General features: G+C 31.9%; 2 protein-coding genes across 4 annotated transcripts; both read right to left on the reverse strand.

Moving 5' to 3' along the window:
• Positions 1–1,697: 1,697 nt before the first annotated feature.
• On the reverse strand, positions 1,698–9,058 carry LOC113862728 (histone acetyltransferase GCN5). 2 transcript variants are annotated; one of them, XM_027495879.1, is made up of 13 exons: positions 8,295–9,058; positions 7,719–7,783; positions 6,823–6,903; positions 6,429–6,500; positions 6,056–6,224; positions 5,593–5,636; positions 5,202–5,301; positions 4,706–4,774; positions 4,477–4,525; positions 3,718–3,836; positions 3,420–3,513; positions 1,996–2,137; positions 1,698–1,905 (listed from the first exon to the last, which is right to left on the reverse strand). In XM_027495879.1, exons 1-13 carry the CDS (start codon positions 8,850–8,852, stop codon positions 1,842–1,844), a joined length of 1,626 nt encoding a protein of 541 aa, XP_027351680.1. In that variant the 5' UTR covers positions 8,853–9,058; the 3' UTR covers positions 1,698–1,841. The 2 variants fall into 2 exon arrangements, with proteins under 2 accessions (XP_027351680.1, XP_027351681.1); XM_027495880.1 differs by lacking the exon at positions 6,823–6,903 and having other exon boundaries at positions 1,709–1,905; positions 8,295–9,036.
• A 1,868-nt stretch (positions 9,059–10,926) lies between these two features.
• Positions 10,927–21,126, reverse strand: LOC113861767 (guanylate-binding protein 4-like). 2 transcript variants are annotated; one of them, XM_027494791.1, is made up of 17 exons: positions 20,816–21,126; positions 19,544–19,646; positions 18,577–18,646; positions 18,422–18,460; positions 18,202–18,319; positions 18,064–18,121; positions 16,618–16,682; positions 16,440–16,446; positions 16,275–16,335; positions 16,020–16,079; positions 15,884–15,903; positions 15,726–15,791; positions 14,483–14,650; positions 13,194–13,451; positions 12,501–12,713; positions 11,870–12,141; positions 10,927–11,419 (listed from the first exon to the last, which is right to left on the reverse strand). In XM_027494791.1, exons 1-17 carry the CDS (start codon positions 20,899–20,901, stop codon positions 11,278–11,280), a joined length of 1,806 nt encoding a protein of 601 aa, XP_027350592.1. In that variant the 5' UTR covers positions 20,902–21,126; the 3' UTR covers positions 10,927–11,277. The 2 variants fall into 2 exon arrangements, with proteins under 2 accessions (XP_027350592.1, XP_027350593.1); XM_027494792.1 differs by lacking the exons at positions 18,422–18,460; positions 18,577–18,646; positions 19,544–19,646; positions 20,816–21,126 and having other exon boundaries at positions 10,984–11,419; positions 18,216–18,234.
• Between the last annotated feature and the right edge of the window lie 309 nt (positions 21,127–21,435).

A 21,435-nucleotide genomic window follows, 5' to 3' on the forward strand; every position in this document is an offset into this window, starting at 1 on the left:
ATCTCCATGCCCTCAAATTTATTAAAACTGAGATTTCCATTGATTCATTTAGTAAATCTCAGATTTCCACTACTCATATCCTCTCAATTTTATCTCTGGCTCTTACAGTGCCACGATTCTCAGTATGAAGAACTAACTAACGAGTTGAAAAGGGCTCACAGTAAACTTTGTTAACTCGAAGGACTGTCAATCAACCAGGATCTTATCAAGTATAAGAATGGTGTTTGAGACCCCAATGTCAATGAAATTGGTCATTACTTGAAAAAATTGCAGAACTTAATATGGGCTCTCTTAGGAACCAAATAAAATAGTTATATTTATTAAACTAAAATCAATAAATTAAATACCATTGATTCATGAGAAAAATGCACAAACATCATGAGAAAAACTGAAGTAAAACTCTTAAAGGTAGACACCAAGAAAAAAAAAAGAAACCAAAATGATAATGAAATAAATCCAAAACACAATTCAAAACGGGGGGAAGGGAAAACCATTTATTTTTCAAAAACATGTAATCGAGGTCTGTCCATAGTCTAGTAACACTCAATCTGAAAGAAAATTCTATGAGGTGACAATTCATTTAAAGTTCCAATGCGTAACTACGAAGAAGGAGTTGAAATATTGGGCATCAAAGAGATGATGAACAATGCCACACCAACCAGTTATTCTATATTCCAATAAGAAATTAAAAATTGCCGCAACCTATTTGATCCGATTGGTTTCTGCTACTGATTAGTTCATCACTGACACGAAGTTATGCTTCGAAATTCGAACATAAAAAAACTGGAAACAAACATAGATTGAAGGTTACCAAATGATTGTCGTTTGAGAGGGACAGCACCAACACCAAAGCAAACCGAACTTGATCGAAGTGGGTTTGTTGATTCTTGTAATTCGGACAGGATGTTTGATTGAATTGAATACATGATAACAAAAATTTATTTATATCCTCCACATTTTAAATCAAAACATAATATATTATATTACATTTTGGATTTTTTTTTTATTTGCTAGTCTTAACTTTTTGTTATTTTTTTATATTTACCTAATTTGTAACGAATGATTATAATGATTAATTCTAAATATAAAATTTAACAAAATTATACTTTCCCATGAATGACTCTCCCTATACCCCTTGTCAACACACACATACGTCAATCCATCAGGGATGGTAGAGGCAATTATATTTTGAGTATTCACAAAAAAATATAGTCGTAATAAGGTAATTATTCGCTTATAATCACTCGTAAAATTTTAGAAATCTTAATATTAATCTATCTTATAATATGTAACATATATATATATATATATATATATATATATATATATATATAGAACGTGCAAATTAATAACTCAGTTGAAAGTTTACTTTAGTAATTCTTTTAGACAAATATTATACTTTATAATATTCAATTTGAAAATTTTAACATTGGAAATTTGTCTTATATGTACATTTTTTGTATTTATTGTAATTTCACAGTATGTTCTATGTGTTTTTTAATTAATATTTTACCTGAGTTTGTAAAAATGTATGAAATTGTATTTTATTTTTTTCCATATAATTTACTTAATTTAAATTCCGGGTAATAAGAATGGGGATGATGATTAACTTGAAAGGTTGGTGCAATGGTGTAAGGTCTCACTGCATTTAACTAACAGGGATAACACGAGGCATGCAGCTACGCTGATAGCATAAGATGGAAAATTGGTTAAATAACTATGAATTAATGAATTAGTTTGGGACATAATTATGGAAAATATGAGCTGAATAATATACATAAGTAACATCTTCACTTCAACAGAAAGCAGGGTACGCGACTCTATTGAAGTGTCCTGTGTCCCTACTGAATTTTGGAACCAGATTGGAGACCCGCTTGCACTTTGCTTTGAAAGTGACCTTCTAACCTGAATATGAATAAATGTATGGATGTAAGAAAACATCACAGTAAGAGTGAAAATAGTAAAACAGTAAATAAGGAGGTTGAGGCACCATGCCTTGCAGCACATTTGAAATAAATGGTTTCGGGAGAATTATAGGTCCGTGCATTCGCAAACATTCTTCTGACATCCGCAACAAACATCTCAAATGTGACATAATATTGCTCTGACTCCACCCTCTTAGTCATTGTCTTCAAATCTGCGTTCACATCACAAATATATGAAGACATTAGAAATCAAGACTTTTCATGGCTGTTTAGGATATCAATAGGATAGGATGTCATCAAATGACACTTACTATGACTTTTTACTGCAAATAAATTTTATCAATTTGACTGTTAAATCATATCACGTTATTATAAAGATAATGTGTTTAAAATTTTGCATAATTTAAAAATGTGTAGATATATAACTAAATAATTATTTACTGATATTTTAAATATTATATCATATGTTAAAATAAGGTGAGAATAAAGTATCAAATAAATTTTTAATTATGTGAAACTTTATATACTTAATCTGCTGTATAAAAACTTCAAATTCAACACTTAGATTCATAAAACTCACTTTGAAAAGGAGTTATTAGGTGTAATAAGTTCAACACTTAAAGCCTGTTTAGTGGATAGGATAAATTATCCTATCCTATCTTCTATCAAATTCTTATTCTAAAGGAGGTGCTAGGTTAGGCATCACTAAAATGTGATATTTTTATGTTACATTCTTTCTTATATTAACATTTTCAATAAAAGAAAATTTTAAATATTATATATAAATATTTTTAAAAATATAATATTTTTTAGGAAAATTATATTTAAAAAATATTTTAATCATTTTATAAAATATATTTTCAAACTTTTTATAATATTTTGTTCTATTTATAATTTGTTTCCTAAATAAATTTTAATTGTAAAAAATTTATAATTTAATATCAAATTTTAAATATTATATGTATATGAAAATATTTTTAATGTTAATATATATTTATTAAAAAGTTAAAATTTAAATAAAAATATTTTTTAAAATTATATTAATTTTGATAAAAGAGTAATTTTTATTTAAATATAATCTCCTTTTTTTTTTTTTATTTATCTCAAATATTAAAAATAATAATATAATATTATCTATTCTACTATCATGAAGTACATCAAATAAGACGAGTTTATCCTTCTCGTATCTATCTTATACTTATCCATTTCTCTGTACCAACATTTTTTATCCTATCATGTTCATTTTAGTATTCACTTGATTTGACTTTGACCTTCGATATAATCAACATTGTGAACCATACCAATTACCATACAAGAAAAAGTGTTGAAGGCAACCCTAACTCAAGAATGAAACATCCCCAGCGGGGAAAAGCATAAGAATGAATGTGACTAATATACCAGACAGATACAGCAGTTGGGTTTATTTTTTTGTCAATAAGCAGTTAGGTTTTAGGTACGGGTAAAGTCAACATGAAATATACAGATCCTTCTTACCCATTGGATCTTTTATGATGTCATAATAGTCAGGAACATCCCGTGCATCAACTGGTTCCTTGAAAGGCCAAGCATCAGCATGATCGTTCATTGACTGCTTCAAGATAAATCCAATTATAAGAGTTAATTTCTCAACCATGTAATTATTTTGTTCTGTTGCATACTTTGATTTGCTATGAATAAGGATCTAGTCATCATCATCAACGCTTTTGGAATTTGCAGCATTTGCAACGGAAATTAAACTTAAGTAAAATGAATGGAAATTAAAATCAAGATGAAGAATATCTAAGCAACTTGCCTTTAGAAGTGAACGCATAAACACAGTCAAATGTTTTTGATTTGTCGCACTATCAGTAGAACCACTTAAAGTTCTGAATCGTGAATGACCCCACTGATCAGGAGTCCATCCAGCCTCCCCTGTAATTGCATTCAGCCATTATACACAAACATTAGTGAGGAAATTACCAAAGTACGCAAAAATAAATCATCTCACTCCTAAGAAAAATATGGGTCAATTTTTTTCACAACATCCAAGTTGATTTCTATTAAGCAATGTTTGGATGAGAGGTGAGGAGGGGACACGGAGAGGAAAATTGACCTAACTCTTGTTTGGAAGACTTTTAAGGAGGGGAAGGGGAAGGAAGGGGATATGTTCTCCCCATCCTTACTTAGACATCCAAACAAGAAAAAGAAACTCTACCTCCCTCCTTTTTGCTCAAGAACTTTCAAATATTGTACTAATTTCCTATCATAGCTTCCACCAAAACTGATCTACCATACGCAAAACAACAAGACTACAATAATAATAATCCTGAAACTATGATTAATATATGACATATAAAAAGTTAAATAGAGAGATACTATCCGCATTAAGAAGCAAAATGTTAGTCGCCATGCGTAAGGGTCTTTGATGGGAAGTGGACATATATCACACACATTGACACAAAGCATGCTATCTTCAAAGACAGGTTAATGCATAATTTTCCCCACAGGAATGAGGAATCAAACAAAAAATATTGCCAAGTTAACAAAATCAGATTGGGAATTGAGAACTTACTCAAACCGGGTATGTCATCAATAATTTTTTTAGGAATACCAGCTTCTTTCTGCTTGTTGTATCAATCACGTGGGAAAAAAGTTAATAACTTAATATCTCACATGCTCTATGACTCACTAATATATGAAATGAGAAGCAACCCAAATTTAACAAAAATCATAGGAAAAACTTAAAATTTTATACATGAATGTTGGAATTGGGGACATGCAAAATTGAGAATTGCTTATACCTTCTGAAAATCAATTCCAGCATAAACAATGTGACAGTTTGACAGCTCTCTGATCTTTTCATCAATTGCCTACAAATTATAACCAATAATGATTAAGCACATCAAGAACACAGATAAAAAATATATACACAAGGGGCAGACAGAAGTTACACAAAAGATAGAAGAAACAAACGTAATGCATGCAACACTAGTAAGGTCCCATTTATCATAGTTCTCTGCTGCAAAGTTTTTGACAACCCCCTACACACCCTTTTGCAGTCAAAGTGCATATGTGGCTGAGAGGAAAGCCTATAGCAAATGGAAAAACTGAGGTATGATTTACTGAAAAGAAAATTTCAATTTAGTGAAATAGGCTAACACTTCTTTACTTTAACTGAAGAAATATAGAAGGTTAAATAAGAACATTCAGTAGTGTATCTTATCACGCACTAATCTAAAATTATGCTAAACAATGTAAAGTCAAACTAAAAAAATTGACAGAAAGAAATTATCTTACCTGCCTTTGACGACGAATCATAGTTGACAAATCAGTGTAAGGGAGCTTTGGATCTATCTTGCATTCCATGAGAATTCCTCCATCATAATCCTTTATATAACTGAAATGGCAGGGATTGATGAAATTATTATTCAATGAGTTATAAAAAATAGACTCAAAACAAAAATCCTTGAAATCCCTGCAACCGGTACGTTGCAGGTCCACACCCCAAACCAACAATCAACATAAAAATAAAAAATACAAAAGAAAAAAAATCAAAAGTGCAAAACTTTTCACTTCTCTTAATAGACACAGAATCCAAAAAGAAAAAAAATATTAAAATGAATGATCAAGTGGGAAGTGCTGCTCATAGATTTCAGACAAGAATATTAGCTATTGAGTATAACCATACCCTTGCCATCGATCTTTCTCCAGGTGAATCTCTTTAGTAAATCCCTGAAAACGGAATCAAACATCATTTATATTTCCAAAATAGTAACCTGTTGGAAATATAGAATCATAGTGTGGGATTTACAAGACCTTAAACTCTCCAACTAGAACGACTAGCTTTTATGACATGATTTTCCTAAGGTTCTTATCATAATATGTTAGCTTTTTCCTGCCTCATGAACTGGCCCAATCCACATGGCAAAGAGAATAATATTTAGGAAATTATTTGAAACAAGCATTATTGTTGTAATAAGTTAGAAAAATTGCACTTAGGAAAAGAGACCCAAAACATGTTTTGAAACCCAATAAATTATTTTCAGCTAGCAACATCTTTCCCTAAGAGACTTGCTATGGGACTCTAGCTTATCACATAAAAGCAACAGCTACCGAGAGATTATAAGGATCTTAAATATGAATAACTGAACCTGTTTGATAAAATAGCCAACAGCATTATTGTCAGCATATGTGAGGAAATGTGTCAGTCCATCTATATCCCGTGCATACTGTTTTAGATGATTCATCAATCTGGTACCATAACCTTTTACTTGCTCGTCAGCTGTAATTGCACAAAAGGCAATCTCACCAAACTTCTGGCTATAAAACAGTATAAATAAATAAAACAATAGATTAGCCTGGCAAGTATAGCTTTTATTTTATTTTTGTGGGGGTGGAAGGGCGGGGGGAGAGATAAAGATATCAAATATAAGTAGGCAAGACAAAAAATAATGAGGCAAAACAAGAAATAACCAGATATTTCTAGAACATGACGTAAAGGAAGATATGGAGACAAATTATTACCTTGCATATGGGCGATATGTAATGCCTCCAACAACATGATTACGCCTTATAACCATTACTGACTTATGGCTCCTACAGATTTAGCATTAAAAGGATTTATGATCATAGAGAAAAGAAGGGAAAACTCAATGATAACTCAGGGAATCCGATTAAAAGAGCTTATTTAGGGAAGGGGAAAATGTTAAATTAAAAAATGAAGAACTGTGTCAAGGGAAGGTACCAAATTCTTATGTTAACCAAATATAAAAAAAAAAAAAAAAACGAAATCTAGGATACAGTTTAAAACTCTTATTTGATGAATTAACTAGTTCACAAACTGACCAAGCTGGCAAACTATAAATTGTATAAGAAATATCTCAATATATCAAACATATTGTTAACATTATTACATTACCTATCCATAACAAGTCGGACAATGTACTCCTTGGGCATATTGGGAAGTTGCCTAGCAAATATATTTTTCAATCCAATCAACCTAAGGAACAAATAACAAAAGCAAGAATGGAACTCATTATTGTTAATAATAAGTTTGCTGAGTTTTTAACCAAAAAATGAAAATTGACATCAGAATCTAATTTAGCTAGTTCCTATGGGTAACGCATAACTTATATGCAGGAACAGATACAATTGGGGAAGGGGCGTTGGGCAGGCAACCTGGTATAATATATTTCAAATTTTCATGTTAAATAAATAGAATCTTGCACTAATTGTAATCAGTCCCCTATTATACTTTAAAAATAAAAAGTAGAGTAATTATTAGGATATAAGTATGTATCTAATGTTATTTGGTATGCTGACTCAATAAACAAGTAAATAAATTTTATAGAAAGAGGCACACACAAGTTGAGTATAATGTCAACTTTAACAAATATATGATCTGTTTATATTTTAAACTACTAATTTTTAGAGTAAAATCCATTTTGATTTTTTATGCTTAAAAAATACACTTGGCATCATATATGTCTTCTATTTATTTATTAGAATCAAAATGGTCCATCAATATCAAAGAAGTTCATCAAAGTGGTTCCAGTTCCACTAAATTGATCTTTCCCCGGACTAAAGTCTAAAATAATGATATGAATTGCCATTTAGAAATCAATTTGATATCACCTATAAAAAGAGCACAAATATAATGTCAATTACATTTTAAAATATTTTTAGACATCCCTGCCTACACGTGGTGCAATATATTATGTAATTTGCAGAAATGCTAATAAGGAGAGGAGATGAGTGATGCAAGCATGGCAGCATAAATGTTAAAGAAGTGCATAGTCATAGAGAAATACATACCAAACCATATGCTCATCAACACCATCGTTCGAAAGACATACAAATTTGAGCCTTCCTGCTTCCTCCTGAAAAAAAAAAAAAAAACGATGGCTATATCATCACAACCATTCATGGACACTTATCGTATCAAAATAAAATGTAACATTTTATTCATTTAAATTTAAACCAACGAAAAAGCCCAAATGTAAAACAAGCCATCACATTACAATATATTGAACCAAATCATTATTGACATAAACAAGCAAGTAAGCATTACTGTTTAGGACCTGTTTGAAAGAGCTTATAATAGCTTATGAAAAACAGCTTAAGACTGTCACAAGCTATTTTCAGCTTATTTCAATAAGTTTCTGTATAACCAATCATAATAAATTTGTTTTCAGCTTATTCCAATAAGTTTCATTGTTAAATCAAAACTTAAGTCATCCTTTTAAAAAGAGCTTATTAAATAAGTAGTTATCCAAATCCACCCTTAACTAGTCAACTAATTTCCAAGTCTTAAAACAATTCAAAAACACAAATAAAAAATGATTAATCATTTAATTTTCATGAAATTCATGAACGAGACGAAGCGCTTACCTCTTTCTTGAGACTCTCTTCCCTGGCGCTATAAGCCCCACTCGTTTGCAAATTATCAGTAAAAATCTTAGTGGCGTCCTCCTTAACCACGATGCCAGTGACGGAGCCGACGGTGGTGGAAACACCAGTGCCGGCGGTTCCGGCGTCTTTGGCGGCATCGGAGTTTTCGATTTTGACATTAGAGTTATCGGTCTTTAGCTTGGTGTTGCGAGGAGCGGAGGGAGGGTTGTTGAGCCTGGAGGCGTTGAAGGTGCGCATGGAGGAGTCGTTGTCATTATCGTAATCGTCCTCGTCCTCGTCGACGACGGCGTCCTCGGAGTCATCGTCGGAATCGGAGTCGGCGCCGCGGGCGGAGATGCTCTCGAGATCGTCATTGGAGGTGAGGGCGCCATCGCGAGTGTCGGCGGAGAAGGAAGAGGGAGGGAAGAGAGGCGCGTGATCCTCGGGCGCGAGCTTGCGCTTGTGGATGGAAGAGGTGGCGGAAGCGGAGGCAGAGTGAGAGGGAGAAGGGGACTGTGAACTGCGAGAACGAAGGGGTCCTCCACCGTGCGTTTCCATTTTAGGGTTTTGTTCGTTCTTCTCTCTTTCCGTTCACTCGGAATCCAATCGATTTGTTTCGATTGAAGTGATCGAGTTTGGTTTGTTTGCACTTTGCAGTGTTAGCGTTGTCCTTGTTTCTCTTCAACAACTTCGGCTTTGAACTTTTGTTGTGGTTTTAAGTATGTTTTCAATTTTCACTAGGTTCTTTATCCAACCCCACAATGGATTCGAGGGAATGATAGGTTATTTTAAATTAAAAATGCATCATCAAAACGAAACCGTTAATTTTTGTGCTTCAAGACTAACTAAATCATTTCTGGTGAAACCTAGTACCTAATTGTAAAAAATATAAATATTTTTAATTTTAAGATATTATAGTAATAATAATCGTTAATTTAAAAAATATAAAATATATTTTTAAATTTATAAGTTCATAACAAATACTTAATTTCTATTTAATAGTATATAATTGTGTTTAAATTATATTTATATGTTATCTATATTTTGATGTATTATGTAAGATAATAAAATTTATTAAAAAAAATTAAATATTTCTTATCATGTATGTAAAAAATATATTTTTTTTGTTATAAGTACTGAATAATATATGCCGCATTCAATAATTTCATGCAAGGTAATAGATTATTGAATTATAATGATATATATTATCTTAAATGTTGGGCTAAATTTTATAAAAATTGAATAACAAAAAATATATAATAAAATAATTCTTTCTTTTGTTTATTAGAAAAATATATTATATTAATTTTAATATATAATGATAAGATATTAAGTTATTAGTGATTGATTTAAATTTTTGTAATTAAGAACTTTCAACTTTGATAGTAAATTTTAAGGTAAAATTTATAAAATAAAAATATTTAATATAAGATTGGGATTTATTTAGCTTAATATAAATCGATTCCTCGAACCTCTTCATTTTTTACTGTATTCTAAATATTGAATAAATTGCTTTCATTTCGTTATATATTTTATTCATTGTGAGGTTTTTAAAAAGTGTTATTAAATTAAGAAAATTGTTGGAGTAGAATATAGTTATATTTTAATTGTTTATAAGTTCATATAAAAGAAAGAAACATAATCTAACACTTCTATTGCTCAAAATTATCTCATTAAACACCTTTTCTTAATAATCAAATAGTAATTTTTTGTTGAATAAGTTATATTTAAATATTTCACTTCAAAATAAACATGTTAAGTAATATTTTCTATTTATATTTAAAGCAGAGAAAATTGTAAAGTTAAAATTTGAGAATCTAGAGGTATATCAATCTCTATATTTAATTGGTAAGTACTAATTTAAAATTAAGAGTTATTTTTAAACAATAGTGTTTTTAAAAATGCTCTCAAATAAGAATTTTTTAGAAGTATTTTTTGTTAACTCAATATTAATTTAAATATTAAAATTTTCATATTTTTTATTATATTTAATATAAAAAAATATTTATTATTAATAGTTATAATATTTAATCTTTTAAAACTTTTTAAAATAATCATATAATATATTTTTTTATTTTTTTGAAAAAAAAATCTAATTTAATAAGATCTGCAGAGTGCATGAAAAAATTGTTAGTTTATAAAATAACTTAATTCAAATCATAAGGAGATTAAGTCTCACTTTCTTTATTCATTTGCTTTCTCTTGACAAGAACTCAAGCCAATATTCAAATGCGCGTATATTTAGATGTTACAGATTTGCACTGAAATATTTAAAGAACCAGCCTTCAATTTTCAATTTGAGTATTCCGCTGTTAATCGCTACCTTAACATGTTTTTGTTTTTTGTCAACTGTACCTTAACTTGTTTTTCTTTTTGGTCAACTAATTAGCATTATCATTATAGTCTAATGTTGTGTCCACCTATTTGATACTAATTTAATCAAGTCTGTGTTGTTTTAGAAATAATCTCTTAATGAAATAAATAAACGACTAGTTCCCTAAAACAATCAATTATTGGCACATCACAAATGTATAAAATGAAAATCAAAGGTGTCAAAAATTCATCTGTTTTTTATCCCACGATTGGAACAATTCAAAGAAAACATGCACTTGCAATTCTAACTCACAAAGTGAAAACAAAAGAATAAAGAATCAACTTGTATTTCCTTTCTCGTTTTACATTTACCTGGTTACATGTCAATACACGTGGTGGCTCAGTACATGTATCTAAATCCAATTTACTCTATAAAATCCAACATAAATAACTGCCAAGTATTAAACACTTGTAAAATCAACATGTTGTGGCAGCAAAGAACATTTTTGAACTCACCAAAGTTACACAAGTTGCCGGAGAGGTTAATCACCCTCTGATCACCTTTCACTTTGCAAAACAAGGGGTGGGCAAGCTCCATGCACAAAAAAGAAAAAGCTCGCCAAAAGGAATGGATAATGGATTGTTGAGTTCGACTGAATCATCATAGACTTCACTCTGTTCTTGGCCGATTTGGACCATTTTTATTGCTTCTGTATATAGGTAATAGCCACCGTGATCCATGTTTTCTTTTACCATAACACCGCCAATAAAGAATGAAAATACACACCATTGCACCAAGGGGAATAGCCCATCTGTTTTAATCAGCAAAATAAATAATCAATATTAACATATATTCCATAAAAGGCTGACTAATGGGCACTGTTTAGAGAAAATAAGGTAACATGTTATTGAGAAAGTTTAATTGAGAAAAGAGCAAACACAAAACTGTGAATCTAAGTAAAAAACAAAAATGCACTACAGGTTTTGAATTTTGAAACAAAGAAAAGAAAATAAAGTATATATGCAGGCTGTTGAGCACCCACCCTCTTCTGCTTTGGCAATTAAAGCTTTCAATAAGTTTATGTGTATTAGATGAAGCTAAGCCAGAAATCCAATGCCAACGACAAAACTGTCATAAAACCATAACTACACTTATCTAGTGTACAGTAAATTAGATGTTAAGAGCAACTCAAGAAAAGTTTTTTACTTATATGAGATACTTGAATTTGGTTGGATGTACAAAAGGAATATGGTTGAATTACCTGTCAAGATCCAGGATTGGGCTGTAAACAAGAGTTTCCCAAGTTGCAACAATAAAATGCCAAACTGGGTTGTAGTAAAGTGACTCTGCTGACCAAAACATCCTTGTGTAGGTCTCCAGAAATATAAAAAGTAACCATGCTCCCATTTCAATCAAAATAAACTTTATAATAAAACGGCCAATCACTACCATGATCAGGGAGAAGGCCACCAACCAATTGAAAAGCCTCTGGTTGTACTCCTTTATAAATAGAGACCTAGACTTATCCAACATCTGCACAATTCATTTGTAACATCAAGGTGTGTTAAGCATATATGAAACACAAGCAAATCAGGAAAAATTATTAACTACAATAATTTATTTGCTTCATGGAAAATTGGAACAATTTTTTTTCACGACAAATGAGTACGTGAGTCTACTATGTACCAATTAAAAGGTCAACTCAGTAGATATATATTCACACTTTCATTAAGAATGGAGCTAGACACAGAGAGATAAAATAGGAAACCATTTATAAACACCCCCATGAATTCCCACGTTCAAGTGAAGTAGACGTATGACAATGGAATAACAGTGTATGCCCCATAAGTAGCAATGTTAAAAATGATAAGAGCACTGCAATTATGCCAAACCTTCATGATGCGTTGCTCGTAGTTTACTTTTGCAGGTCCAACACACTCATGCTCAAAACTATGATTGCATTTCAGGAGACCTGCATTGAATTTTGCCATCGAAGGAAGCCTGAGAACTTGAAGCTGATCCATCATGTCCTCACATCTGGTGTACAGTGCCTCACATAGCTTTGAAGATTTATATTCATTTTGTAAAACGACATTTTTATATACCTGCACATGTTTCCAAGTGAAAAATTTGATGATTATTAAGTAAAAAAGTTATTTATAATTTCACTTAAAATTGAAATAATTTCAACGTGATTAACAAAAGCTAGTTACAAACACATTGATGCTTTGAAGGTTTGTAGTAGATGGTAAACAAATCCTTTGTAGCATATGCGTCTCACTCTTGCTGACAAACAGTGTCCCGTACAGCAGGACACTAACAACCCCAGGCCACTACTTAAGAAAAAAAAAAAAATAAGTTTTTCTTAGGAATCACGGGTGTGAATGTCTTTTTACATTTTTCAATAAAAAAAAAACTCACTTTTGATTCTTTCACTAGTGTCCTTAGGGTACTTTTTAGCATTCATTTGTGTTTGCAAAGAACCAGAATAGTTTAAAACCAAAACAATAGACATATTTGAAAAGAGAAAATCATTCTACCAGACTTTGCAAGTTTCCACTGTACTATAAATATTCAAGCAATACCTTCTGTATTTCTTCATCCAGTTGCACGACTGATTTCTTAGCATGGTGACGGCCAAAATGTTGCTGATCAAAGGCTTGCATGGCTTCATTCCTAGACCTATCATGGGAGTCTTGCAGAGATGCCTCTGAAAGAGGTAGACTGAATGTTGCCATCCTTCCACTATACAACTGAAGGCATTTTTCTAGAATATCCTTGTTGAAAATCTCCACAAGAGAACCTGTTGATGGAATCTCTCCTTTGTTCAAGGCTTCAAGTATCTAAATTTGAAAAATAAAAATCAATACAGTTTAATGTAGACATACAGAATCAATTCACACAACTCTAAAACCACTATCTTATTTTTGTTGTGCAATTATATTGTCCTTTAGAGATGACAAGGGACAAAGATATGGAGAAAATGTATTATATAAGAAAAAGAAAACAGCAGAAATGTATACATACTACATAGCATATGATATTTTTTCCAACAAAATTTTATGAATTACTAAAGTAAATGTATGTAAAGCAACAACTAAAAGTTGAAAATTTAAGATATATATCTATAGTAATTTTTGCTATGACCTAACCTAACCCAAAATTAATACCAATACAACAATTATCTTAATAGTAAAAGAACATATAATTTCTTATTGATAACCCTTCAACTATAAGTGTTGTTTAAAAATTTAATAGCTTTGAAAAATAGTAAAATATGAGCACAGCCCACCTTATTAATAAAATTACTAAACATTAAGGTTAAAGTATTACTGAAAAATGGGTGATATCATTTCTTCAATTCTAACTTCCATCTATAAAATGAAAATTCTGGCATATCTGTTTTCTATTCAAAATTACATTTTGCCTCCAAAAAATCTTAAACCCAAGAATAGATCTTCTCCATAAACACTTCCAATATGTTTGCACATTCTTTAATCTCTCAAGAAACTTCATTTAGATATATACATGACACAATAGCTAGTATAGCAAGTAGTACGAGGGCATCATGACATTTAATATATTGGCACAATCACAAGTTACTATGCCATATACAAAAAGTGAAGCAACAGAGATTCAGCTAAATTTTTATGCTCCTTGATTAAATTGCTAATCCTGATTCTATTCTGCAATGATTTTGAGATAACGGATATAGAGAACCCTACTTAGGGGTCAGGTACTTCATCAACCACTATTTAAAGAAACAACACATATCACTGATATGAAAAACAAGTTAGCAGATTTATTTATATTAGATGAGTATGATTATTTTGATTCCTTTCTTTAATTTTAAATAACCTGCAAAACCAAGTACCTGCTCTAAGAAGGAAACAAATTCCTTCCCATTTAGAGTTTTTCCCTGTACAATTTTTGGACGGATTATGCTAGCAACAAGCTCTTTAAGTTTCTCCCTTTTCTTAACATATAGTGGATCCAGTTCCACATCCTTCATGTCACAAAGCTTCGTCCGCTGGAGATGTGGCTGTTTAAAGTTCAATTTCAACAATCAGCAGGGCAACCAACGCAATGGTTTTAATAAGAATCATACGTTACATTTGTTTTTAAAGGGGGGAGTGAGGGGGCAGGGATGGACTAGATCCTACAGCTAGAGTGATTCTGATGGGATCCTGTGAAGGGGAATGGGAAAAGGATGCTCCATTAAGCCTTACCAGGAGCTCACAAGCAAATGTCTCAACAAATGGAGCTAGGTTGACGGGGCATTTTATCAAACATTACATTTTTACGAGGCAAGAATCTTGGATCTTGAAATATAAATATACGAAAAGCATATATTGCCATGAGTGACAGGCAGATGGATTATGGATGCAAATAGACATATAAATAGCTATTACTTCATTTGAAATAACACAAGAATTCATGCATCAGAAAATTTATTTCCAAAAGTAAGATCATATTCTTAGCAATAAAAAAAGTTGAATGTATTTCCCATTGAACTTAATCAAGTATGTGCCTTTATCAGTCATTGGTATTTCTCAATAACATTACTAACACTAATGTATGGAAATGCAAAGAGTTGAAATTGGTGGTAGATTAGTCATCATTATTAATACAAGCAAGCCAGGTGCAGGCACTAATAGGATGACATTTCTAAGTTCTACCATTGGCAAAGTTTGACAATGGAACTAAAAGGTAGATATTTTGTCATTCAACAGAAGACAAAAATCTTTCCATGTGGTGGAGATGGTCCATCCAGTATGGCAATATAATGAAGTTCAATTGGCATAAAAAAATGAAGAAAACCATTGAAGGACACAAAGAAATGTCAAATAAATTAAAGAACCATTGCTCTCTTTCTTTTGCTATATATGTGATTCTAACAATAGGCTTTGCCATCAAGGAGTTAAAATCCATGCACTCCTCTGTAGAAATCAGTAGATAAATTCCATTTTCATATCATTTCAAATGCAAATCAACTGGACTTACACACCCAAAGCTCCTCATGATTAAATTCGGGGATAAAGGATTTCCATGTATGGGTCAAAAATTTAAATGGTAAGGAAAGAAAGATTGTTTTGAAATATGAGGAAGGCACATACTTGTGGTAAGCTAAAAGCAGTACTGTTGTCACCCATTATAGCCAGAGACTCCCGGATCTGATTGACCTGATGATGTAAACTTTTAGCATAAACATTTAATTCCAGATTACTAGAATTTTTACTGATAATAAGAAATTGAATTCCAGAATAGAAAATACCATATCAATATTTTTGTCCCCTGCAAGTTAATAATAAACAAATAGCCTATCATTAGAAAATTTGCTTTAGAAAATCTGGAAAACCAGAATGCATATAAAGATAATTTCAGTCATAGCTGCAAGCAATGGTACTAACTGTGAACATTGGGAACTCGCTGAAGAGCTTCATTCACCATTTCTTGCACTGATTTACCTTCTGTAGGCAATTAAGGAAAATATTAGTATCCAATGGAGTGCACATGATAGACAGGGAGCACAGATGCAGTGCCTAGCATTCATAAGCTACTAAAGTAGTTTTATTGGACTTGTAATAGGAGACTCAAGAAAAACACAGGATAGAAAAGGCTGCAGATTGCTTGTTGATAGCACACGATCAAGGTATTTAACTTACGCAGAAAATCACGTTGGATAAGCCACAAGAGCTTAGCAGGTTCAAATGCAACATCTTGCCCCTATAAAAGCCAATAATTCAAATAAAAAATCAAATGAACAATGAAAAGGTTCGTTGGAAAAAAATATTAAAGAAATGAAGACAAAAATAAGGCCTTTGGATTACCTTCACTCTGTTCCAACACACAGACGTTGCAATATATTGATTTTGCAAATCAAATAAACAAGTTAGTAGCCAAAATGTACCCAGAAAATGGTTGTAAAGCAGTATTTAAAAGGATAGGCAGAGAGAAATTGATAACTTAAATGATATCAACAAACAAAAGGTTCATCAAGATGCAAACCTCCCATAAAATTCCTCAGCAAGCTCAACCGCAAAAGAGAGTCGAGAGATGTCAGCTTCACGTATCTAAACACACGAGTAAAAATTTTAGCAAGGCCTCCAAAAATTTAACATGAGCCATTTTCTGATTGCAGGATTCAAGATTATTCAGCCTCTACGTTGTAATTAAAACTTAATACCAGAAAACATGCACAAACAGACAAGTTTCTTAAAAAAGGAAAGTATTTTGTGCATTGTGGTTCAAAGTTAAGAGGTAACCAAACTTTGTTTCAAAACTAGTGTCATAAGTGCAAATACAACACAATGTAGGGTTTTCTCTCTCCATAGCTGGTCTCAAATTCACTGAAGGCATCAGCTTTAACAATAACAAATATCATAAAGCAAGGGATTATTTTGATATTAGAATTAGTTACTAAATAATTATTATTAGCACATTATATTGTGTCCAGTCTTCTATTTTTCTTTTGATAAATTCTTTGTTGATTGAGCATGCTTTAGCTATGTGGATCCCCAAATCCATTCTCCAACACACTGTATTGTGTCTCTCCTTTGAAACCATATATAATACTAAATGTACTGAATAGAACATGGTTATCCATCTTTAATGCCAGAAGTTGGTCTTTGAGAAATGACCCAACCAAAATTAACGCCTAGACCAATATGTATGCCCAGTGTCACAAGATTCAAGAATTGGACCCTCTACACTGTACAGTGAGTTTTTATGATTTGAGGGCAGATCCTGATGCACACTAGTATTCTGTGCACTAAAACAACTGGGTTCATGACTAGGCATGTCATTAATAGTTTGTTTTTAGTTCTCACAAACATAGTTGAAGGCCCTAGCCACTGCAAGGATAATGGCATACTACTCTATATGTGGTTGGTATTGCGCCTGTGTTCTGCTAAGTGCTATACCAATGACGTGAATTATCTAATTTTTCAGTTTGTCTGCTAAATAAGTAATATAGAATTTATTTCCATTTCCTTAATCTTAACTTTTAGTTTCACTATAATAAAGTATTGATCTTAATATTTTTATGTTTATCTTTTTGCATTACAAGCTTTTCCTTTTCATTCAGTATTGTAAAAGTTTATACTATTTACTGATTTATATTATTAAAAACATATTTAACTAGGTTCATTATAAAATATCAGCACAAAAATGAATTAAATAAACACACTAACATGCGCTTCCACTCAACTTTTCAAATTAGACACTACAGCAAATTTGCACTTCCTCAAGCTCTGCACCTTTGCCACTTAGGGTATACCAATAAACACTAGGATCCATCCAACATTGTACTCAACGCTGAAACATGACCTTATGCTTCTCTAAATAGTTCATTCTCAAAACAAAGGCCTTTTTTCATCTGTCCATCTAACTAACGGTACAACTACAACAACATTAACAAGTGCACATATTTCCAAGGGGGTTAAGATAATTAACTGTCTCAGGTAGATTGTAGATAAGTACAGAACTCATGACAGTTGCCAGAGCAAATATCCTGCAAAAAGCACACACAATTCAAAAATAGTATATGACTATCAAAACAAATCACAGTATACATGATCAGTTAGCAATTACCGATCATCGTATACATTTGACTTCCCAATGCTTTCAAATCCTTCAGTATCAAGGTAAAATACAGACGTTTTTACCCCATCAATAACCAAGTCAATAGGGGTTCCCCAAATCCATATTCCTGGATGATATGAACCAAAAAAGAACAAAGATAAATTCAAAAGGATGATATCTGACTCCAGTTAAAAGTATAACCAAGAGGAAAATGTTTGTCTCCACCCACCTTTTGTCTTGGTGTCACGCATGTGCCCAACACCAAACCCTAACAAAACAAACATCAGTTTAGATTAAATCCTTAAAAGCTATCAAATTACAATGGAAATTTTCCTAAAAATGTAGGTGATGACAATAAACTTCTGGCAGCTGTAAAAGATGCACCTTCATAACAAGAAAGAGAGAGAAGTTGATTAAGCAAAAAAGATTTCCCAGAGCGGTATGGTCCAATCACCTGATAAAAATATCCATGACAATCACTGATAAAGGCAGAGATAAAGTGATAAAAGTAGAACCCACGAATAGGCAAACAGGGAACAAACAGCATTAATCCAATACTCCACAAGCTTTATGAAACATTGATTAAAGTTATCAAATTAACATGCAACAGCCAACACTAGATATGCAAGAAGATCAACCAGTAACAGTAAAAAATATCCATTTCAAACATAAAATAAATGGTATAACATCTACATTTACAAAATAAAACTTCATTCCTGAACAAAATAGAAAGGCACTTATTTCCAACATTTCAACCATCCAGAAATTCTTGAAAAGAAAAAATGCAATAGGACACTACCTGATAAAGCAAATATCTAGATGCAAGTCGCAAAACAGTGGAAAAGATGAGGATTTTTAACTTAGGTAGTTTTCATTTTACTGACCTTCCATAAATTCTAATTCCTTACCCCTATAAAGTGCTTTTGTCTCACCTTTAGGGGAAGAAAATAAAGATATCTTTGAATTTTTTAAATTTGAGACTTCCATGTTTTAAAAGTCAAGAACACTTTACATTATAATATTTACAAAAGACCAATTTATATAAACTTAGTCAGATCTTGTGACTCATGCAATGCAACAGGGTAAATGCCACTTATTTTAAACCCATGTTTCAATTGAAGTCAATTGTTGCCAACTCTAAAGTGTTTAAGAACAAATAACAAGATGTAGTCAGCAACAAATTCAGGGAAAGATGACTTGTCCATTGAGAATATGTAAATCAACAAAATATTAGCTAATCACTGCATCATGAAACAAGTTCATGAAACGACATGAAGTGTCAAGAAAATCCCCATTAAATATCAGGTAATATCCAAAAATACAAACAAAGCAAAGTTGTAGTCAAACTTACTGCCACAGATGCAATGGGGTTTGTAATTCTTTCAATAGCCTCCAAGCCTTCTCTTGACAGGCGAAGTTTGGTGTGACCAGGATCAGGTTCCACAATGGGAAAGCTGCACGCACAAACATTGGACAAGAATAAGGGTAGCCTGAAACAACTTGAACCACAAGGTAAAATGTACCTCATAACAAACAGAAGAAACTTAGTCATGCAGTACCAAAGAGGTCACCAAAACAAGAACATTCAGCGTAGCAGAAACATCACACAAAATTGGTCACTATTATCACAAATCAATAACAATAACAACTAAAAGAGCTTCATTCCCATCCCCATACATAAGTTCAATCATACAAACAAAGAACACACTAAATGCTTTCTTCTTGGCACCACCTAATTTAAAGACAATTCCATACTAAATCTACATTCCATTGCTTAAGATAAAGTATTCACTTGAATGTGCTGTTTTTGTGGCTGTGAGTCTGGAGTGTGTTCCTTTTTAATTCATATTGAGATGAGAAGGGTGAATTATTCAGATTATTGTTCCACCAAGATTGATTCTCAAGTCTCAACTGAGCCAACAAAAATTATAGCAAGCAACACCCTTCTTGTATACAAAAATCACACAAAAACTTCAGTATATACTACCAAAATGGCACCTACCTAGTAACACCAAAACATTAATTCGCATGAAAATATAAAAAATCTAAAGAGTTGAACGTCTCAATAACTCAAACTATGCAATCAATAATTCCACCAGGAGTAGCAACCAAAAAACAACGTAGAAACAATGTGAGAAAATATATAGGCATTATCGCATATTGACTATTGATAATGGCAGCGAAGTAAATATACAGGCATTATCATGTATCCTTTCAATTATCCCTAATTCATTTCTATACACTTCATAACACCCTTAATTATAGACATAATAAATTAACGTCCCCTTCCTTATTATCCAACTTCTTCCCGGGCAACTATAATCCACAATCATCCGTATTCTGAATATAAATCTCACACATAATTTGATTCAAAACTTTTCATCAACATACAAACACACAAGACAGAAAATCGGGACAGTGAATCCCACGTAAGGCAGTGATGAAAGCACGAAAATTAAACGCATTGGCAGGATCCCAAATGCCAAAAGTTCCAACTTTTACAAGCACTAAACCTAAAAATCAAAGCTTGGGACCTTTTGAAAGTTGACAGTTACCAGATCTCGGAACAAAATCAAAGACAACCTTGAACACGCGAAAACAGAGGAATAAAAGAAAGACTTACGGTTGGTGAAAATTGAGAATGGAGGAGGAAGCAGTTGCAAAGAGGAAGCAAAAGAGGAAGAGAAGAAAGGAGAAAGGAGCGTCCATGAGAATGATGAGATGCGAAATGAGGTTGAAGAGAGCAATGAGAAATGGCAATGATCATGTCACGGTGAATGGTGAATGGTGAATGGTAAGAGCGTTGAAAATTGGAAAAATGGGATCTGAAGGAAGTCGTCAAATTGGGTCGTTTTCCGATTGAAGTGTGTGTAGTGATCCAAGCTTGTCTGTTTGGCTAATGTTAGAAAAAACAGCAGACTCACTCCTCTGCTCACGTTTTTCTAATTTTTTGCTAATTAAACGGCGCCATCAATTTTATTTATTCAATCCCTTATCAGAGTAATCACATTTTCTGTCCTTTTTTTTATCTGATTAAATTTGTCTTAAATACATTTTTAGTTTCCAGATATACTTTTTTTTTCTATTTGGTTTAATAGAATTTAGGGGGAGGGTGTATAAGCTGCTAGATTTAAAATAAAATGAAATTTATTTGTTAACATAAGTTTAAAAAAACTAAAACAGAAATAAAAGAATTCTTAATTTTTTTACAAAAAAAATTATTTAGGAGTTTTTTAAAAATAT

This window comes from Abrus precatorius, unplaced genomic scaffold (assembly GCF_003935025.1).
Source record: "Abrus precatorius isolate BTA unplaced genomic scaffold, Abrus_2018 Scaffold3, whole genome shotgun sequence".
In the NCBI taxonomy this organism is placed as follows: Eukaryota; Viridiplantae; Streptophyta; class Magnoliopsida; order Fabales; family Fabaceae; genus Abrus; species Abrus precatorius.